Here is an 18,731-nt window from a genome sequence, read left to right as displayed (position 1 = left end):
AATCACTGTATTTTAAATAGCCATTGCTATTCTTACGTAGCCAATGTCTAATGAATTTTTAAAAGCGCACAGAAGACAAAATCGTAACAATCGCGTTAGTAACGTCACTTAAATAATTCCATCAACGCAACGTGAGGCAGCTCTAGTCAAAAAATACGTATCTCAGTAGCGTCCAGGCTTTCAGGACATAGATTTAAAATATCGTACATAAGCACAGCGCAACGGCGGCTTAAATTTAAGTTGCAATAATAATCTTAAAAAAAAAAATGTAATAATGCATGGCTGTTGCGTATCGGTACTTTTGCCTGTACCACCCTACAATTAGAATTGAGCCTTTATTCTGGAAAAAAATCATGTAAAAAGAATATGTAAAAAACCTGGAATTAATAAACAAAGATTAAAAAAAAAAATCAGTAGCAACGAATGAATTAATTACATACAAAATCCCGCACGAAGTATGTAAAATGCATCGAAGCAATGCTGGAAGTTGAATCTCGCTATATTATAATCATTATTAATTGTCATTATTATAATATTCAGCATGCCCAATTAATACAGTTAAATACGCATTTGAACGAAAGAAAACAGCCGATCTCCGGCTAAAGAAGAAGCAATCCGAGTCTCTAATATCTTCCACGGCGTCTTGATTTCACGTGATTACTATTAATCGTTATTATTGTCTGTATTAAATAATTGAACAGGGAAGAAATTAAAAAAGGGACGCTTGGTCCCCATCGTATAATATCGTTCACAGCGCTGTAATTTCACGTGGTCGAAGATCCGCCTCAATTTCTCTCTGAAAACCTTGTTCGATGAAAAGATCGCGATAAGCGATACCTTTGAACGTAATTAAAAAGAGCGCGGCTCGCGTAACTGTTCTTCGACGGGAGTGCAGATGTAACAAAAGGAAGAAGAAGCCCTTTCGACGATAGAGCACACGTTTGATTAACCACCGCCGCCTTCTTTCTTCCTTCTTCCTCGTTAAACAGAGAAAAATATAGCGGAAGAGCGGCAGGATGGTGATCGGTGAAGACTTCCGACTAACATTTTTAAATTGGAAAAGCGATCCAGAGACTGGTGCAGTGAGAGGAAACCATCGAGCTTGAATATAAAACACTTTGATTCCATTTCCATGGCTAGCTTCTTCTTTGCTACTACCCTCTCACCTCTTTCTCTCGGCGAGTGAATATTCCTCTGGTCGACGAATCGTTCGCGGAGAAATGGAACCTGTGATGCAAAGATCAAGGATTTGGCGAGTTCGTGATACGTTCGGTTCGCTACTCGAACAAGAATATCCGACGTTGATTCGTGGGTTATAGACGACGATCATCCGACAAACCCATTAGCGATGCGTGTTTCTTTCGACGTAAAAAGCGTCTATATATGACACAAATATTACAATACAATATGAAATATTAAAATACAAATATTAAATATATATTTCATATGCTATACTTTAGCCGGCAGTATATCAGCATAGGACGTACTAACTTTGCAATGATATTTTGCATTGCATTCTAATGAGAATACAATTTTTATAAGATGTACAGAGACTGTTACGTTACTGTACGCGTGAATACTATTAATATTTGTATCTCTATTTTGCAGCTGGCTGATTGTATTATATATTCGCCTAATTTCTACTTGACATTTAGACTACACTATATCTGCTTAATTCCACCTTATATTTAGACTGTATATCTACCTAATCTTCTTGTGTATATCTCAGTCGCAATTTTTCAACATATAGTTATGTTAATGGCTATAACATTTATATTCTAAAATAAGTAATTATCCTCAACCTTTACTCTTCGTTACTTTTCATTGGCAATATACATAATTCTTCTGCAACGTCTCTCTTCAGTACCTTGGAAATACTACAACTTATATCATATATACTGTAACTATTACTTCATTTACGTGTTCTTAATAACGTTACGTTAATACAACCTTTTATATCACCGCTCCTGGCCCTTAATGGATTAACAAACCACTACACTATAATATACTATAACGTACAAAAGTTATAACGAGTCATATAGCGTGAAGAATCATGTACAGAAACGAAGATTTCCAGGAAAGTTCATGATCGAGAGCATGGATCCGTGGATCACTGTCTAACATTGGTATACGTCTGATAAAAAGAGGGACGACTGGCAGGAGTTTTGTTCAAACACACTCGGGGAAACGTGCTTCCACGGCGGCGTTGCACGTGTACGTGCATTCGTAGGACCGGCTACACCTATGCAAATAGGTAGGAATAGTCCGTGGCCGGGCTCTTCTGTTCCGCGAAGCCGTGCTGACTCTTTGCAAACAATGTTACCAGGCACGTCGCCGGAACGTAAGTAGCCGGCCCCCATCGTGGATTTCATCTCCTTCGTTCTATCGGCGATAAGCCTTCGTAATTATTCGTGCCACGTTCGTCATTCTTTCTACGAGTGGACAAACTCGTTGCTAGGGCTCCGTACAAATTGCAAATACCTGAGACTTGTGCTATACTATGACCCTTAAGAGGCCTCGTGTTGTTAGAAATAACGGACTGCATAGAGGTTATTGTAGGCGGAAATGATGCAGCCAAGTCATCAAACAAAACGTTAAGTAGGATTTGTAATTTATTAATTTGCGGTTAATATATTTCAACTTTGTCTTGCAACGAAATTATTCATCGTATTAGACAGTTGCTGCTATCTGATCCTATCAATGGTAATTTGTAAAATTTGTCACTTGTACAATTTCACATTCATATTATTTTAACAATATCGATATTATTAATCATGTTATATATGTTCTCCTAATAGATAGATTCTTCCCAACCAACAATCAACAGTAATATCAAGAAACCATAACTATCTCCCATCTGTAATAAAAGATACTTCTCAACTGACGTTATCAACCACCAGCAACACAGCCATCGTCCAATCTACCATCCCTGCGCATCACAATCTCAAACATTGTCTTTGGCAACAGATGCTGCCGTCGCGTCGCTTTGACCAGCCAACGATGACAGGGAAAACTGGAAAAAGTTTCCTCGACGTCGCCACAGAAGATCCCTTTAAACAGACTCTGTTGAACGCGATATCATCGTACTGCACCGGTAGAAATCGGAGGAAGAAGAAGCGAGGCAGAGCTAAAGCACTGGAGGGTTAGAGAAGATCGGTGCCGAGGGCGAACGTTGCACGGTCGAGTGAAATAATTTCCTGGTGTCCTCCGCAGCCACGAAAGAGGAAGAACGGAAGCGAACTGGTCTTTCACAAAGTTTCTTGGACACTCGAAGAAGCTTCTACTGTGAGAAACTGGCTGGATAATGGTCCCCGGGGTTAGACGAAGGAGAGACCAAGTGATCCTTCGGGGGATAAAGGGTGTACCGCGCGCGTACACACAAAAGGAACGTTCTTCCATTTCGCGTGTGTACGACCCGGTACAAAGCGTATCCTACCTAACATTCGAGGAGTCCTCCCTGGAAAGACCAAATCTACGTCGCATCCTCCTTTTACGAGTAATCGTCTCTCCGTGAAAGTATATTATCCCGTTTTAATGATATACATATAGTACTTACATACGAGCATGTAAGTCGAATTATGAATATGCAGAACAAATTTGATAATATCATTGGAGAAACGCATACTGCCGGCTATGAATATAATTGGATACTTTCTGAGTAGTGCGGAGTAAATATTTTTCATTTGCTTTTAGCTCTTAGTTACTTTATTGTAAATTTCTGAATTTATTTATATTATAGGTATCCTATAATGGGAAAGACTAAATAAAGTAAAATTCGTTAAAGCTTTTCCATAAGAGTAAGGAGAATATGTAATACTTACAGCCGGCAGTGTATGTGTAGCATAAGTAATAGTATATTGATAGAATTATTTCAATATTTTCATATCCTTTGCAAGAAATAATGTATTAAAATTTATGTTACTGCTCGTTCACTTACTGGTCTCACAGAATGTGATTATCAGACTGCGGATGTTTTTGTTTGAACTAAGTGTAATGTTACATATAACGAATGCAATATTTTTAATATTTTACATACTTTTGCATGTGCATTTCGTATATTTTAATATACATACATATAACATGGACAGTATTTTAATATACGTACATATAACATGGACAATACGATTAACTTAATTGTTATTATAAATTATTATAAATATACATTAATTTATAGTTAGTATATTTAGTTTCAAAGTCAAATTATAGTGAATCAGAGGTTTGTATCCCGGTACAAGAATGTAACGTGTAAAATATTTTAGGAGAAAAGTAAGAAAAATTAAACGTATTATATCCGTTTATGATTTGTATACGATTTGATATCAATCGAAACGCAAAAAGCTCACGAGCTTTAAAAACCAATTTCGATCATTCAAATTCAAAACTCAGGGTCAGAAACTCGTCTGGAAGATGTACAAGACGGTATCATCGTGGAAGACCCTCTCGAAAAGCGACTAGGAAGAGAGCGAGAGTGCATGAACCCTCTCTTGGCAACCTCAGGATCTTCGACCTAGCAAGAATACAGGAGACCATCGAACCAACCAACAAACCAGTCGAGAATCCCCCGCGGTGGTAGGCACTGGCCCGAGAAATTCAATTACGGCTAAACTTCTCGACTGAAGACGCGCCTCGTCTGTACACACTACTGTAAGCACTCTGTTTCGAAGATCGAACCAGGAGGAGATATCCTGTGTGTATTACTCGTGCGACCCTTCTCTACCTTTCACAGAGGGATGAGAGACCTCCTGTGTGTCGAACAAGTCTAAGGACGGAGGCGTAGGTGTAATTGAAACCGAGCGAAATCGAAGTTTCCATCTCCATGATTTTAAGATCCTCACGAAAGTCGAAGGAGACAGGAAAAACGATTGTGAAAAGCATTGAAAAGTGATTTCTTGTCTATTGAAAAAAATTCCAGAGAACAGCTATATTATTTTCTGTATTGTACATATTTGTTATTAACAGATTATGGAAATTGGATTATTTTATTGAAAATTCGATATAGAAAATGAATAGAATGTAGAGAAATATGCAGAGATTTACAATCTATTCCACTAGTTCTAGTGTATTAGGTTTTTACTATTTTCTATATTTACTATAAAAATACCAGAAAAGATATATATTCCTAGTGATAATACCATTGTCCAAAGTTTCTTAATAATCCCATTGCTCTTAAAGCTGTAAAAGGTCAAAAGGCGAGATTCTCAAATTTCCTAAACCCTAGATTACAAAAACAGAAGACTCAGACAACCAACGTCAGTTACTCTTTATGCTCTTGTAACCAATGGCTATTCCGACAATTCCACAAACTGCGATAAGAGCAGCAAAAAATATGACACGCGACCAACGGTAGAACGTGCGTGAGAGGACGAGAGAAAGAGGAAGAAAGGAAGAAGGAGAGAGAGAGAAAGAGATAGAGCGCATGCGTTTAGCACGGTTGAGTTGCGTACGAGTGCCCATTAGGAACGTGCGTGAACATACGCGACTAAATAGGGCAAGTGGCCAGAGACCATAATGTTAAGTAAATAATGGCCAAACTCCTGGCCCCTTATTATACCACTCAAAGCTTAAAGTCTCGTATACTCGTTAGTGGCGGCTTTTTCTTCCTTTTCCTTCTCCCACTCTCTTTCCCTTCCTTCTCTTTTTCTCATCTTTTTTTAATTCTCTGCGCACACGACCCTTCGCTCCTTCCTCGAGACTTCATTCTTTCCTTGCTAGGCTCATTCTCACCCTCCGTGAAGTGCATACGCGTGTGCTGTTCACCTTCCCATCAGAACGAAAAGTGCGTGCCACTCTTGATTTACGTGAGGCTGGCCAACGCGTCGCGCGCGCGATTTCGACGATGACCCACCTGTTTGGTCTCAATGATCGTTGGTATTATGCGCGGGAAAGGACGAATGAATGTGTCAAGTATTTAGATGTGGATAATATTGCAAATATTTGCTGGTATTACCAAACAAATATATCACGCACATCTTGTATTGTGTATAGAACTGTGCAGAATGTTGTATAGATATCACATAGAATTCCATCAATAATCGATTCCTCCATATCGTTGTTATTAATGTTAAAATACGTAACGCGTGGAATACATACTATACTATACATATTCCCCAGTTGCAATAACTCTGAAATTATATTAATGTGAAATTTTATTGGAGATCAATGTCTTTATCGCCAATATCATGTTATGTGTGATTAAAAGTGTTATAGCCTTCGATTACAACATTCCGCAAATCCAAAGCTAAATTCCACAATTTGTAGCTTCAGCGTACTCAACGTAATTAACATATATTTCCAATTACAATAATCCCAAGGTAAAATTCCACTCGTTAATAATATTATTAGTAATTGATTCCTAAATATCGCCAATATTAAGTGGTGCATCACGAGAAACCTTACATCCTCCATTCACGATATTCCGCAATTCCAAGTAAAATGGAACTCGCTAGCAAGCTGACTCACTAAATTGATTCCTTAATGTCACCATTTTCTATCAAGATATATTGTACATATGTATATGTATAACAGGAAACATTGCATATTTCGAGTACAATATCGGTAATTGCAATTGCAAACTAAAATTTCACTCACCGCCAATTCCACCGGTGATTGACTCCTGTTTCTCGACCTTGGGCTGCCGATATTCGTCTTGGGGGAGTCTTTTCCGCTGTAGGAGACCGCAATCGGGCTGTTGGTGTTGGAGTTGCGTTTGGATATGCGCAGCGGCGGCGGCCGCCGCAGCAGCCGCAGCCGCCGGAATTGCCAGGCCGGCAGGACTCGCTACATGGGCCGGGTGCGGGGGCGGACTGCCAGCTGGAGTGGTAGCACTCGCTGCGCCAGGCAACACGGGTGCGGTGGTGCAGCTGCCCGCATTGTACTGCAATTGCAGGCCCAACTCGCGAGCTTCGCTTTCCTCCTGCGCCTGCTGCCTCCGTAACGCGACCTGCGAATTGTTTCTTTGTCAGTTCAGGAATTGAAATTGCTAGGAAAAAGTACGTTTTGATTTCTTTTTATTTAACCTTCAAGTAACGACCATTGGATCATACGTCAGAACGCTCAAGTTAGAAATACAAATTAAAATATAGTAATCTAAAATTGAATAAATTAATGTAGACTATTACGGTTCGTATATGATCTAATGATATCCGTTGAGGATTAAGTTGAATTATGGATACTCATTCTTGAGTGTAGAACTGAGATGGATGTTCGTTGTGGGTAAAATACGAGAATTTTAATTTTCATTGGTTCAAATGGCTATTTTTGAGTTTTTGATGGAATTGTATGGTTTATAAATCCTAGTTAGTTTTGGTTATCAGATATCGAAAAGATAAAGGAAAAAGTTATTTGCACCCTTCTACGCAATAAAATGGATTTGTCAAGTTATAAATTGTAAGATGAAGATTTTTATTATAACCATTTTTACGTACGATTTATAATTGTACATTTAATGGAGGGTTAACTTGTAGTTTAGAGATTTGCTTGAAAAACTGTACTATTCTAATGCACTAAAATTTATTAACACTGGTAACTTGTTTCTTATAAGGCACTAGTAATATTAGTTTAATGGTAAAGATAGAGAAATCAGTTGATGTTCTTATCATTTTTAGCTTCCCTATTACAATATTGACTATCTTAATCTAGTTACAAAGGCAGCGATATGAGTATTAAAATAACCTAACCTGTATAAGAGGGTATAAGGATCCTCGATTCAGGGCCTCGAGTGGGTTTAATGTTACGATCCAACGAGGATCAAAGTGATCAAACTACGTATTCAAAACATTATTCGTGACTCTTTGAAGAAATATAATGAGACGCTCGTACTTTAAAGACTAGGATTAAGAGTATCATTATTTCTAGAGTTCCAATAATAGTACAAGTGTTTAATTTTCTATTCGTGTTCAAAAGCATGTAAAACAGTAAGAGAAGAGTATCACATGTTTCGAAAGACCCTCGTGCCGATCCCAATTGAATCAGTTCACGCTTCCTTGATTGATTACACGATGTAAAATGAAAAGCCGCCCTTTTAACACTTCTACCGCAATTGCTACAGGTACTTCTTGGTTTCCACTAATGAATTAAGATTTAGTTAACCTAAGTACACATATATGTACATATTCTTTAATTATTACAATAACAATTTTATCTATTTATTTTAACACATTATCGAATCATTACTGGTTATAAACCTGTCATTATTTACTTTTTTACTAGCGACACCTGGTAACATTTTTAAATTCAATCGTCCTTAAAGCATCCAAGTATAGCTAATCTTTAAAAACAGATTTTGATCGTAAAGCATCTAAATATAATTTCAACTAGTAAGATAATGATCATGTTGCACTTTATATAACTTGCATAAAATGCATAGAATTTAAAATATGATTATATTGTAAAATTCTAAATAAAATAATTATATGATGTAATATCTGTTTAAAGAACAATGATGTTCGAAATAGATATTTGACCATTTAACGACAAATCATTGAAAAATATATACAATTGCGTTTATTTATTCTGTTTATTAGTAAAGGATATCTTTTGAAAGAAAATTATTACTTCTTGACAATCAAGGATAACCGTATCACGACGTTTTATTTAACCTCACATTCTTTAGAGCTTCTAGATATGTACCACTATACGAACTCTTCTCATTGATCAAACTTAGTACATCACTATTTGAACAGTTCTTACAAATCATTATGTTATCCAAACAAACAATTATTCTCACAGGTGTTATCGAAATCGAACAATAATTCGTCTTGTTTGACAAAGATTTTATAACAACAGTTTACCTGGGCAGCCATAACCCGTTGTCTCTCAGCGATCAGTGTACATTTAGCACACACGCAGTCCCGCCAACGACAGTACCGTTTGTGACCCTTCAACGCGGAAACAACGCCGTGATTACGGCATCTCGCACACTTCGGTGTCCTTTGATATCTCTCGGCACTGGCACGAAGGAAGAACGCGGCTGGTAGCACGTGATGTTGTTGCTGCTGTTGCTGGTGTTGCATCAATTGACCAACGTCGACACCAAGACCGACACCCCGCGGTAACGACATTGTTTCAATATATAAAGAACAACAATCGAATCAACGTGATCAATGAAAAACGTAAAAAACAAAAAAAAAACAAAACCAGTGAATGACCACTGTACGAAAGAGCGATAAAATCAACAAGGATCACGGATCAGTAGGCATCGTCATTAAACTCACAATAGAATAGGCTCGATCACCGAGGACAATCGTTTTGGGCCGAGCATAAAGCCCAGTTCGCACTGACACGCGTCGCTCCCATTCTAACACCCGTCGCGTAAAATCGTTCACTACCGAGTATTTCTCATAACCGATTTATTAACTCACGTAACCGATATTTCTATCAGTACATATATTTTATCGTTTCCAGGATATGCACACTGTATATGTATACCTCGTATATTTGGCCGCGTCAGTGGCCACACTGAATCATTGGTCGATAAAGGAGGCCCACAGCGTTAAGCGGTACACGGGCTCTTCTTACTTCAACCGAAGAAATCACATTTAACGCTGTTCGGTAGAAACTCTCGAACCGGCACCGTACAGCGAAACGAGGAACGAGAGGACGAGAAAGAGAGAGACGGATATAATAGAGTGAAAGAAGGAAGAAAGACGGAGGAAACGGTGTACCAGTTGGGCGAAGAGAGATAGCTCTAATAGCACGCGCACGCGCCTACACTTCCGAAAGTTCGCCGGCAGAGAAGAGCGGCGGCACCACCGCTCGTACGGGTGTCGGGGTACGAAATGCGGAATCGCCCCGACTCCTCTCGCAGCACTCTCTCTCACTCTCTGGGCATTGTCAACAATTGCAGCATCCCGGGAGAGTCGATTCAGGTAGCGTGGAGAGACAGAGAAGCGGTGGCGGTGATGGTGTCAGCAGCAAAGAGGGAGCTGAAGGCGGACGAATAAGGAGGTGGGGGGCGCGCTCACGCGGAGGAGGGGAGTAGGGAATATCGAGGGGTGGGAGGGGACTTTTAGAATGTCGCGAGGGGACCAGGAAGCAGTCAAGAGGGCAGAGAAGAACGAGACGAGGGAAAGAGAGAAGAGATGGATAGAGATAGAAACGGAAAGTGTAGAGGAAAAACGTGGAAGAAGGTGGAAAAGTGAAGAGGAGAGGGGTACCGTTCGGGTGGGAATACAGTAATACGAAAAGAAACGAATGAGCACGAAAGAGACCGACGTTAAAGCGAAGTGGAACGTTTAGGAGAGAGATGAATAGGCAAAAGAAGAAAGAAAGAGCGAGAGGGGAAAGAGAGAAGGAATTTACCAGGGAGGGATAGGGCAGAAACTAACAGCCCCTCCACAGTTGCGCGAAATAAAACACTGTGCCACAGTGTTCCACCCCGGGGCTTCGGCCAAACGCAAAGCCGCGCTTAGGCACGGCCACGCCCGCGCATCTACCCGATTGGCCGAACATGCTGTTCCACCAAGATGTTAAGAGTTTATATCTGGCTCGGGGTGAAAGGGGGACATACCTAACCACGTACCCACCTACCTACTCACCCTCGATAAACTATGCGTACAGAAGCGCGTATCAGACGTGTGTATTTTCTATCATGCTGGTGGAGGCAAAACGGACAAACACATTACTCTTTTATTTAAAACCCGTTCCAACGTAAAATACAATGCGAGCGATGCTCAGACGTTTCTCTCTATGCTCCGCCTTTTGTTTCGCCGGGACTGTTTTTAACCGTGCGCGCCTTCTTCGTCCCTTTCGTAGAAGGAATATATCCTTTCTCTTTCTTTTTTTTATTTTTCTCCTTTTTTTCCTTATTCCTCCACTTCTTTCTTTTTTTAAATTTTTATCTTTCTCTTTTTCCTTTTTTACCTCGATTCGCTCGGTCACGATTGCTCGCGGTTAGTCCATCTCTTTTCGCCTGTTTCTCTTTCCTTTTTTGCTTTTCTTCTCCGTTTCTTTCTTTTTCAGATCCATCGAGTTCCACTCTCTGTAAACCACACGGGCACACAACGTCATAGCGACGAGCCTTTCTTGAATCATATTCTACAATGAGGTTTCAATGGGGGGAAGCCCTATTGTCGTTCACGAATGGCGACCGATTTTATAGTGATCTAATGTACAGATGTTATTTACCTCGCAATGAGAACCGAATAAAAGCATTCTATGTATTAAGCATTCTGCGATTTAGATCCTGTATATCTCTCTGCTTACCTAACCTCTACTCCTGCCTGTCTACAGGCGTTGCGTACAACAATGCACGTTCGGCTCGCGTAACGCGCACAATGGCACTATTACTCTTTTGACTTAGTCATGCGAACGAAAGTAACTATATCGCTGTAGTTTCGAAGAAACCGGTATTTGCATTTCAATAATGGTTATTCGTACTTATGGCTGCTTATGTCACATTACACGTAATAAGTACATACAATATTCAAATTCACATTACATATCATTAGAAACTATTTAGAATTCTTCTGATATTTTCTTTTTCGTATCACTTTTTTCTAGTTCTTTTAAAAGTATATAAATAGCACTACGTGTTACACGAAAACCGCGAAACATAGATAAATACCATAAAAACATTCTTTATATCCTAACTATACTAATTGTAAGTAAGTATACTGTTCTCATAAGGTAAATTTTTATAATATATACGAGTGATTCTAACCTAAAAGTAAACGATGTAACTTTCATCGTAGCGCCTTTATATGTATACGGTCCAGAAATACATAGCAAGAAAAAGAGATGCAATGTAACCTAAAATTTTACTTGTTTGTGGCAGCTCGTTACAAAGATATCGTGTTATGATAATTATAAATTATTTAGAAAAAGTAGTTTACAATACGTACCTATAAACTAGTAAGCGCAATAGATATACATATCTAGTTATTTTATAAATTAATATTTAATATCTATATTTAAGGCCTATGTGATATACTTTTCTCTTTTTTCAATAATTATATCAACGCGTAGTACAACGTGTTGCATGTAAAACAGTGACATAATGATAAATAGCGTAAAGACATAAACATACGTTTATTTTCAAGTATACGTTATCGTTGGATTGTTGGCAGAATAGAAAATTGGTAAAACGAAAGTAATGCGTTTGACCGTGCGCTCTCCAGTGAATGGCACGTTTCAGCGCGGTTACGAACCGATTAATCCATGCTCGTGCATCATTAGTGAGAACGCAATGATGGTTTGAGCAACATTAAAAGCCCGCAACGCGAAACGGTATTCGTCGATGCCGTCGATCTACACCAACACGGACCATTTTTTACTCTGGCATATCAGCCACTCAAAGCGTACGTACGCGCCGATGGATAAATCAATAAACCAATAGCTATGGTAATGCACACCTGCTTTTAAAGTATCAGCCAACCCCTCCTCGTGCACTCCCGTTTACGCGATCCATGCAATTATAAGCCGAGTACACGATTTTCTGCATCCCCGAATTATTACAAATTGCAGCCTAATAAAAACATCCTAAGTATTGATTAATTTCCCTCGCGAATATTAAATGCAGGTACTCAATATTCAACCATATTTAAATGTAGATAATTAACAAATATTTAATAATGCATATTTGCAGATTAAGTAACCTTGAAAGAATATTTCTCGAGTTTCAAGAATTTTATTTGTTCAATCGAAATTTGTTATTTAAACATTTTAACAAACTTTATTGATACTTTGACTCCTTCGATAATAGGGAGAATCTAGTATTCTAAGTGTTTTATATCATTTCATTGTGATTTATTATTTACCTCGGATATACATATTTTTTAAATCTAAGAGTGCTTTCTGTACGAAGTATGAGGGAAGAAAATGCGGAATCTCGCAAAAGCTTTTAAATTCTCTTTATATTTTAATGTTAACGTTTTCCCCTTACTCCTTTGTATGAACAAATATAGATTGAAACATATCTAAAATTATGTCAACAGAGAATGAAAAAAATATCAAAAGATACAGTATATAAAGTATACTCTCAGGCATCTAGATCAAGAATAACAGCTCCTTTAAGGATTCTCCCACGATTCTTACCCTAGGATCTTAGAATGTTTCCAGATGTAACTGATTTATCGGCAGTAGCAGGTATCACGAGTAAGAACGTATTTTGTACACTACCCACTGCTCCCTCCGGTTGTTTACACTGGGGAAAACAGGAGATTAAGATCAAAATCGCGTCTGTATCGAGTTACAGTGTTTGCCAACATCGCATAGATCAACGACACCAAAGGAACAGCTGATCAAATCGTTTCTGATCGGATAAGAGAGATTGGACCATGCGTCGCTATGTCAAACGAGCGAAGAGGAACAGGTACAAAACCAGGTTGATCTTAATCTGCGATACTCGCGTGGGTGAATTCTCTGCGATCTGTCGACGAGGAAGCCATCAACAGACAAACAAATCGTATTATTTCAGTTGCAACACTATATCTGTGTTAGGCAAAAGAAAGGATTCTACGTTTTTATAAACATTTTTTCATTTTTCAAAATTTCAAGCAATTCAAATCGCTCAAATAATTACCGATACATAGTTTTTAGAGTCACAATCTATCTTGCAATACCTCTGATATAACTTTTTACATATAGGATGAACACACATAGGAGGATTTAAAAAATATGAGGAAGACAAGGTTTGGACATAATCTAAATGAAATCCTACCTACTGAAGAGTGAACAAACACAGGCTAGTAGATGTTAGACCTGCATCATTTTGCTGGTAAGATGTCACGACACAATTTCTATTTAAACCTTATACCAGGAAGTCTTAGATTGTAATAACGAAAGAATCTAAAATTCTTAACCCTTTCTAGCGCTGACGATCGCTGTGGACGGAATACTTCTTCGTTAGACCGAACTCTGTTGATTGACTATTGAAAGCGCAAATCGTAATAAGTCATAGTAATTCTTTCGCACGAGATTAAATGATTCGAGAGCGTTATTTTGTAGTTATTTTTAATTATTTATTATAAACATTGAAATTTACTGTTAACTAGAATTTGGGTAATAAACTAGAAAACAATAAACTAGAAAAGTAAATTTAGTAAATATAACACAAGTTAATAATTTAGTTGTGTGTGAAAAATTCAGTGCTTGAGAAAACTAAAAGAACCAGATGTACAGTTTTCTTACAAGCGGTGACCACTTCAACGATAACGAGCCACTATTGGCATTTGTTTACTGCCGTAAGGAATGCATTTATATTTATTTCACACAAACGTAATAGTATCACTTCTGCGTAGGTGTTCGGAAAAATTGAAAAACCCATACATGCGTCCTTAGCCCATGCCGGGCACTTACAGAAAGCGCATATATATGTTCTTAGTCCACACCGATAGCTTTCGCCAGACACCTATATGCGCCCACAGCACTCAAAGGGTTAATTCCTATTTTTAAAAAAGGTAGCCCTCGTGACACGAGAAATACATTAATGACCGATATGATGAAAAGTAGCCACGTTTAAACGACAAAAGCTTAACACCAAAGACAAAGACAAGAGGATATCTAGAGAGACCAAGAATCAATAAGAACATATACCCTCGGCATTCATAGAACCATGGTTGGTGTTTGTATTAAAGATAGGAAAATAGTATATACATATAGAGAGAACGGTGTCAGATGGAGAGCTGCGTATGTAGAGGCATATATTTCGACAGATCCATAGGGCACGGGTGGCATTCACCGCGGCACCGTCGCCGGATGAAGCCTGCGGTCTCGCCGCGATCTACCGCGCCGGTGAAATACCGTATGACTTTTTGACGTGCTTTTAACAGATTGAATTGAAAATGGCTTCCACGGCGCCGATATATCCGCGAGGCCACATGCATACCCTGAAAACGACTGTACGAACGGACGGACGTGAGAGACGAGAGATATATAATCTTTTTCCTTCCCTCTCTCGCTCCCTCCGCCGCTCTTCCCCTTTTTCTCTCACTTTCACACCTCGCCGCAACTTTTTCTCCTCCCCCTCTTCTCTCTCTCTCACTTTCTCCCATTTTCATCTTTCGCGGAAACGGTTTTCCTCGTTTCCCCACCCTTCGCCAGCCTCGAATCCTCCCCTAACGCCACCTCTATTTCTCTCCCTTGAATTTTTGCACATTCGCTGATGCGGCACATTGCAAGCTGCGCCGGCGGAAACGACGACGACGAGGACTGGACCCCGGTCACTCGAATCACGGCTGAACCGGAAGGGAGGAGGAGGAGGCGGAGGCGGAGGGTCGCGTAAAAATAATGTCCTGGCTCATTTTTTAAAACCCCGACCGCAGAGAGAGAGCGAGAAACGTGGGGCCACAGGACTGCAAACGAATCCGAGGTCTGTCGCCCGTCCCAAAGGAAGGAAGAGGATGGTAAAAGGGAAAGAGAGGAAAAAAAATAAACGTGACGGACCGTGGATATAGGCATCGTCGATATTACGGGGCGCAATAGCACACGGGGCCGACCGACGCCGGATGAAACGGTCAAAGCTAAAAAGCTCTCTCCGCCGAAACGGGCTATATATTATCTGCAACCCTTCAAACACAGAACACACCGAGATCCATACATAACCCATATGCGTGCACGTTTCTCTACGTGCCGTTTCTCTGCCCCAGGAATCGCGCTCGTGCAACCGCGAATACATCTAACGTCTGTTTCCAATAGACGTTGGTCATGGGAATAATGGTAATGTGGATACTTTAGACCCTTTACGATCCTCGAGTTGGACTTGATATTGGGTCTTTAATTTTAATCCTCGACTGGTATTGTTGCAGTAAAGTAGAAACTTACTTTTTAGGTTCTTTATCTTGTTTAGTACGTTATATTTAGTGCAATGAACATGATTAATGATGAAGTATACAATATCGAATAAAAGTAAAATATATGTACATTTTAATATTTGATATTTTGATGTACATTATTGTGGTCATTTATAACCCAGATATGCTTGAGTAATTTTGATTCAAACAAAAAGACAAGATTGTTTTATTTTCAATTTTCTTCCATTTCACTAATAAAAACTTTATGCAAATGGTATTATAATATTAGAGCAGATACTCCAAAAAATTTCATAATTGTGTCAAATCTTTGCAAACTGAAATATTGCTCCAATTTGTTTAGGTTCTAAGATATACATATCTACTTAGTAGAAATCTCCTGTCAATCAATCTATTGCAAAGAAGTATTATATAATGTATAAGTTATACGCTTGAAGTTATTTTTCACGCTTGTTATCAACTCAAACATTTTGCAATTAATTACCAATAATAATACGTAATTTATACCTAATATAGTTGAAATGAAAACCAGTTGTTTTTAAGAAAGTCACGTGCACGATAAACGCATGTATCAACGCACTATGTTTCTAGAGGGTGAAATGGGCGTGGTTAGCAACCCTTAGTGAGACAGTGTCGACCAATACGGCAGCATTACACGATATGGAAACAGTTGCAAACGCAAGCGCCGTTAGGGTTGCTGGTACGAGCTGGTGATAGGTTGATGTGCATGGGTGTTTAATGTATGGGCGCAGACTCGAACATTGGGAACAGTGTTGAAAAGGTTACGCCTGCTGCAAGCTCGCATTCAGATTGGTTACATATTAATCCATTCAGAGAAAAGTTTCACGATATCTATTTTGGTTGTTTGTCTTCATTCTTTTCACTGTTTCCTTATTTTCAGAATCTGTATAAATTCATTTATTTATTTTTTATATTTATAAAAAATTGAATTAGAACAATGATTTTTAATTTCATTTAGTCAAGTGAAATTAATTGTACTGTTCTCTAAAGAAAAATTTCTGTAATTGGAGAAATAAATGCAATATATAAATATATATATCGTATTTATTATTATCTACCTGCGTTCTTTAAAAGACATTCCTTTCGTTAATTTAATTACACCTTTCTTTGCTATTTAATTCGTCTTTTTCAGTAATAAAAAGGAAAGGTGAGAAATGTGAATGGAAAATTTTTTAGTATTTTTAGTAAGAAAAAAATTATCTAACGTTTTCTACTATAAGTTAAGATTATTGTAAACCTGATAAATTACATATATAGCTCCATACCATACATGTTTCAAAGGTTAATGTTACATTATTAATGTAAGAGAGTCGGAACAAGAATATCATCTTCCATATCACAAGTTTCTAGATGCAACAATTCCTCATATTGAAATATTACTCGCAATGGCTCTTTAGAATAATTTTTCAAAACCAACAGCATAGTATTTATAATCTCCGAAGGATTCTTATAAAAAAATTTATATTCCTTATCGGCATTTGCATGATTGTTATATGCCTCCTCGATAAAGTCACCGTTAGATGTGAAGAATAATATTCTAGGCACATACTGCCCATCTGGTTGAAATTTTTCATCGTCTAAAGCTGCATCATGTCCCACTTCCGCTTTTATCATCACAAATCTGTAAAAATCGTTAAAAATATAATTAAATAAACTACAGGGCTGATTATTTTAAGAATATGTTTGCTAAAGTATTATAAACACTTATACTATACTATACTATACTATAAAATATACTATACACTTATATACACACTTATACTATACTATACTATACTATAAAATATACTATACACTTATATACACACTTATACTATACTATAATATATAATAAATATAATACTATGAAGTATCATTTTATATGGAATGTGGTCGTTAGTTTTCATATGCTAGATAAAAATAAAAAATTAGCTGTAGCAACTGACCAATGATAAATTTTCCTATATTTTTTACAATTGCTTATTTTTCCCTATTAAGTTTTCTATTTTAATTTTTTTTTTTATAAAACTTCGATAATAATAACTTTAATTATTCCAAACTTAACTAAAAAAGTCACATTGCTTATGGGATGATCCAATAAAATTCATATTAATTAATGGTCGACGAAAGATTGTGATTAGTTGTGTAAAAAATATTTGACGCCACTGTAGCGTCATCTAATGGTAATAACCTTAATATTAATCAGTTCCAGACATGGTTCTAGCACAGGCTTCGGTAATGATGTATATTTATGTTCATACACGTATATACGTATTTCGATACATACCGATCGCTAAGATCCATCAATCGTACGGAATTAGAAAATTTCTGTTTTAATTTTTGACAAGAAGGGCATTGCATTTTGTGGATGAGTAGAAAAATCGGTTTGTTCACGACTTTGGCCTCTTGAAAACCGTACGTAACAGATCTCCATTTAAATAATCGTTCGAAACTCTTATCACAATTCAAATCTCCAATATTAAGAAGCTTATTTCCGACTATTTGATTTGCCAAAGCAATTAGATTTATAGCACTGAAGAATTTGATCCATTTATTCATAACTTTAACTGAAATTTTTCATGATATCGTCATATAATGTGAATATAACCAAGTTTGAATATTTTTAATGATAAGGTTTCGATATGCATATAATGACTTGTGTGACTTATTTTAGACTGGTTAACTGTATATGTAGAACCCTCATTTAGTGTTATAAATTTAGTATAGAATAAAATTACGATAGTTGCGGTTACAATCATAAATACCAAGTTTTAGTAAAACAGTAGAAAATAATAAGAAATGTAAGAAATTACTATTATTAAATAATATAATATTTCTATTGTTAATAAAGGGTATACTTAGATGGTAATATAATATTATTAACAGATTATTAATAATAACAAATACAAAATTATATGTATAATAAAATTTAATTTGTTGTTTCCATTTGTTTCATATGTATTTTATTGTTTCGAAAATCGCACA

At 37.5% G+C, this 18,731-nt stretch overlaps 2 protein-coding genes and 1 long non-coding RNA gene across 4 annotated transcripts in view; 1 reads left to right on the top strand and 2 right to left on the bottom strand.

Moving 5' to 3' along the window:
* LOC100648249 (doublesex- and mab-3-related transcription factor A2) overlaps nucleotides 1–11,280 on the bottom strand; it is a 34,745-nt gene extending 23,465 nt beyond the window's left edge. The window contains exons 1-3 of one of the 2 annotated variants that reach the window (XM_003396307.4): nucleotides 11,203–11,280; nucleotides 8,790–10,978; nucleotides 6,589–6,940 (exon numbers count right to left, since the gene is read on the bottom strand). In XM_003396307.4, coding sequence (XP_003396355.2) covers nucleotides 6,589–6,940; nucleotides 8,790–9,059 — 622 coding nt within the window. In that variant the 5' untranslated portion in view covers nucleotides 9,060–10,978; nucleotides 11,203–11,280. The other variant, XR_007224513.1, reaches the window with a different exon arrangement.
* A 10-nt stretch (nucleotides 11,281–11,290) lies between these two features.
* Nucleotides 11,291–13,697, top strand: LOC125385364. Its single transcript, XR_007224518.1, has 3 exons — nucleotides 11,291–11,409; nucleotides 11,500–13,309; nucleotides 13,585–13,697. It is a non-coding gene; the product is annotated as an uncharacterized LOC125385364 (long non-coding RNA).
* A 3,058-nt stretch (nucleotides 13,698–16,755) lies between these two features.
* Nucleotides 16,756–18,556, bottom strand: LOC110119393 (thioredoxin domain-containing protein 12). Its single transcript, XM_020863667.2, has 2 exons — nucleotides 18,034–18,556; nucleotides 16,756–17,388 (listed from the first exon to the last, which is right to left on the bottom strand). The coding sequence occupies exons 1-2, from the start codon at nucleotides 18,303–18,305 to the stop codon at nucleotides 17,064–17,066; spliced, it is 597 nt and encodes a 198-aa protein (XP_020719326.2). The 5' UTR covers nucleotides 18,306–18,556; the 3' UTR covers nucleotides 16,756–17,063.
* Between the last annotated feature and the right edge of the window lie 175 nt (nucleotides 18,557–18,731).

Source organism: Bombus terrestris, chromosome 7 (assembly GCF_910591885.1).
Source record: "Bombus terrestris chromosome 7, iyBomTerr1.2, whole genome shotgun sequence".
Lineage (NCBI taxonomy): Eukaryota > Metazoa > Arthropoda > Insecta > Hymenoptera > Apidae > Bombus > Bombus terrestris.
This window is presented reverse-complemented; position numbering and strand designations above follow the sequence as displayed.

Bases quoted from the DNA above. Each gene is read 5' to 3' on its own strand.
- LOC110119393 (XM_020863667.2), bottom strand. From the start codon at position 18,305: ATGAATAAATGGATCAAATTCTTCAGTGCTATAAATCTAATTGCTTTG. The intron at 17,389-18,033 runs GTATGTATCGAA...CGATTTTTACAG, and splicing joins TTGATGGATCTTAGCGATCG to ATTTGTGATGATAAAAGCGG.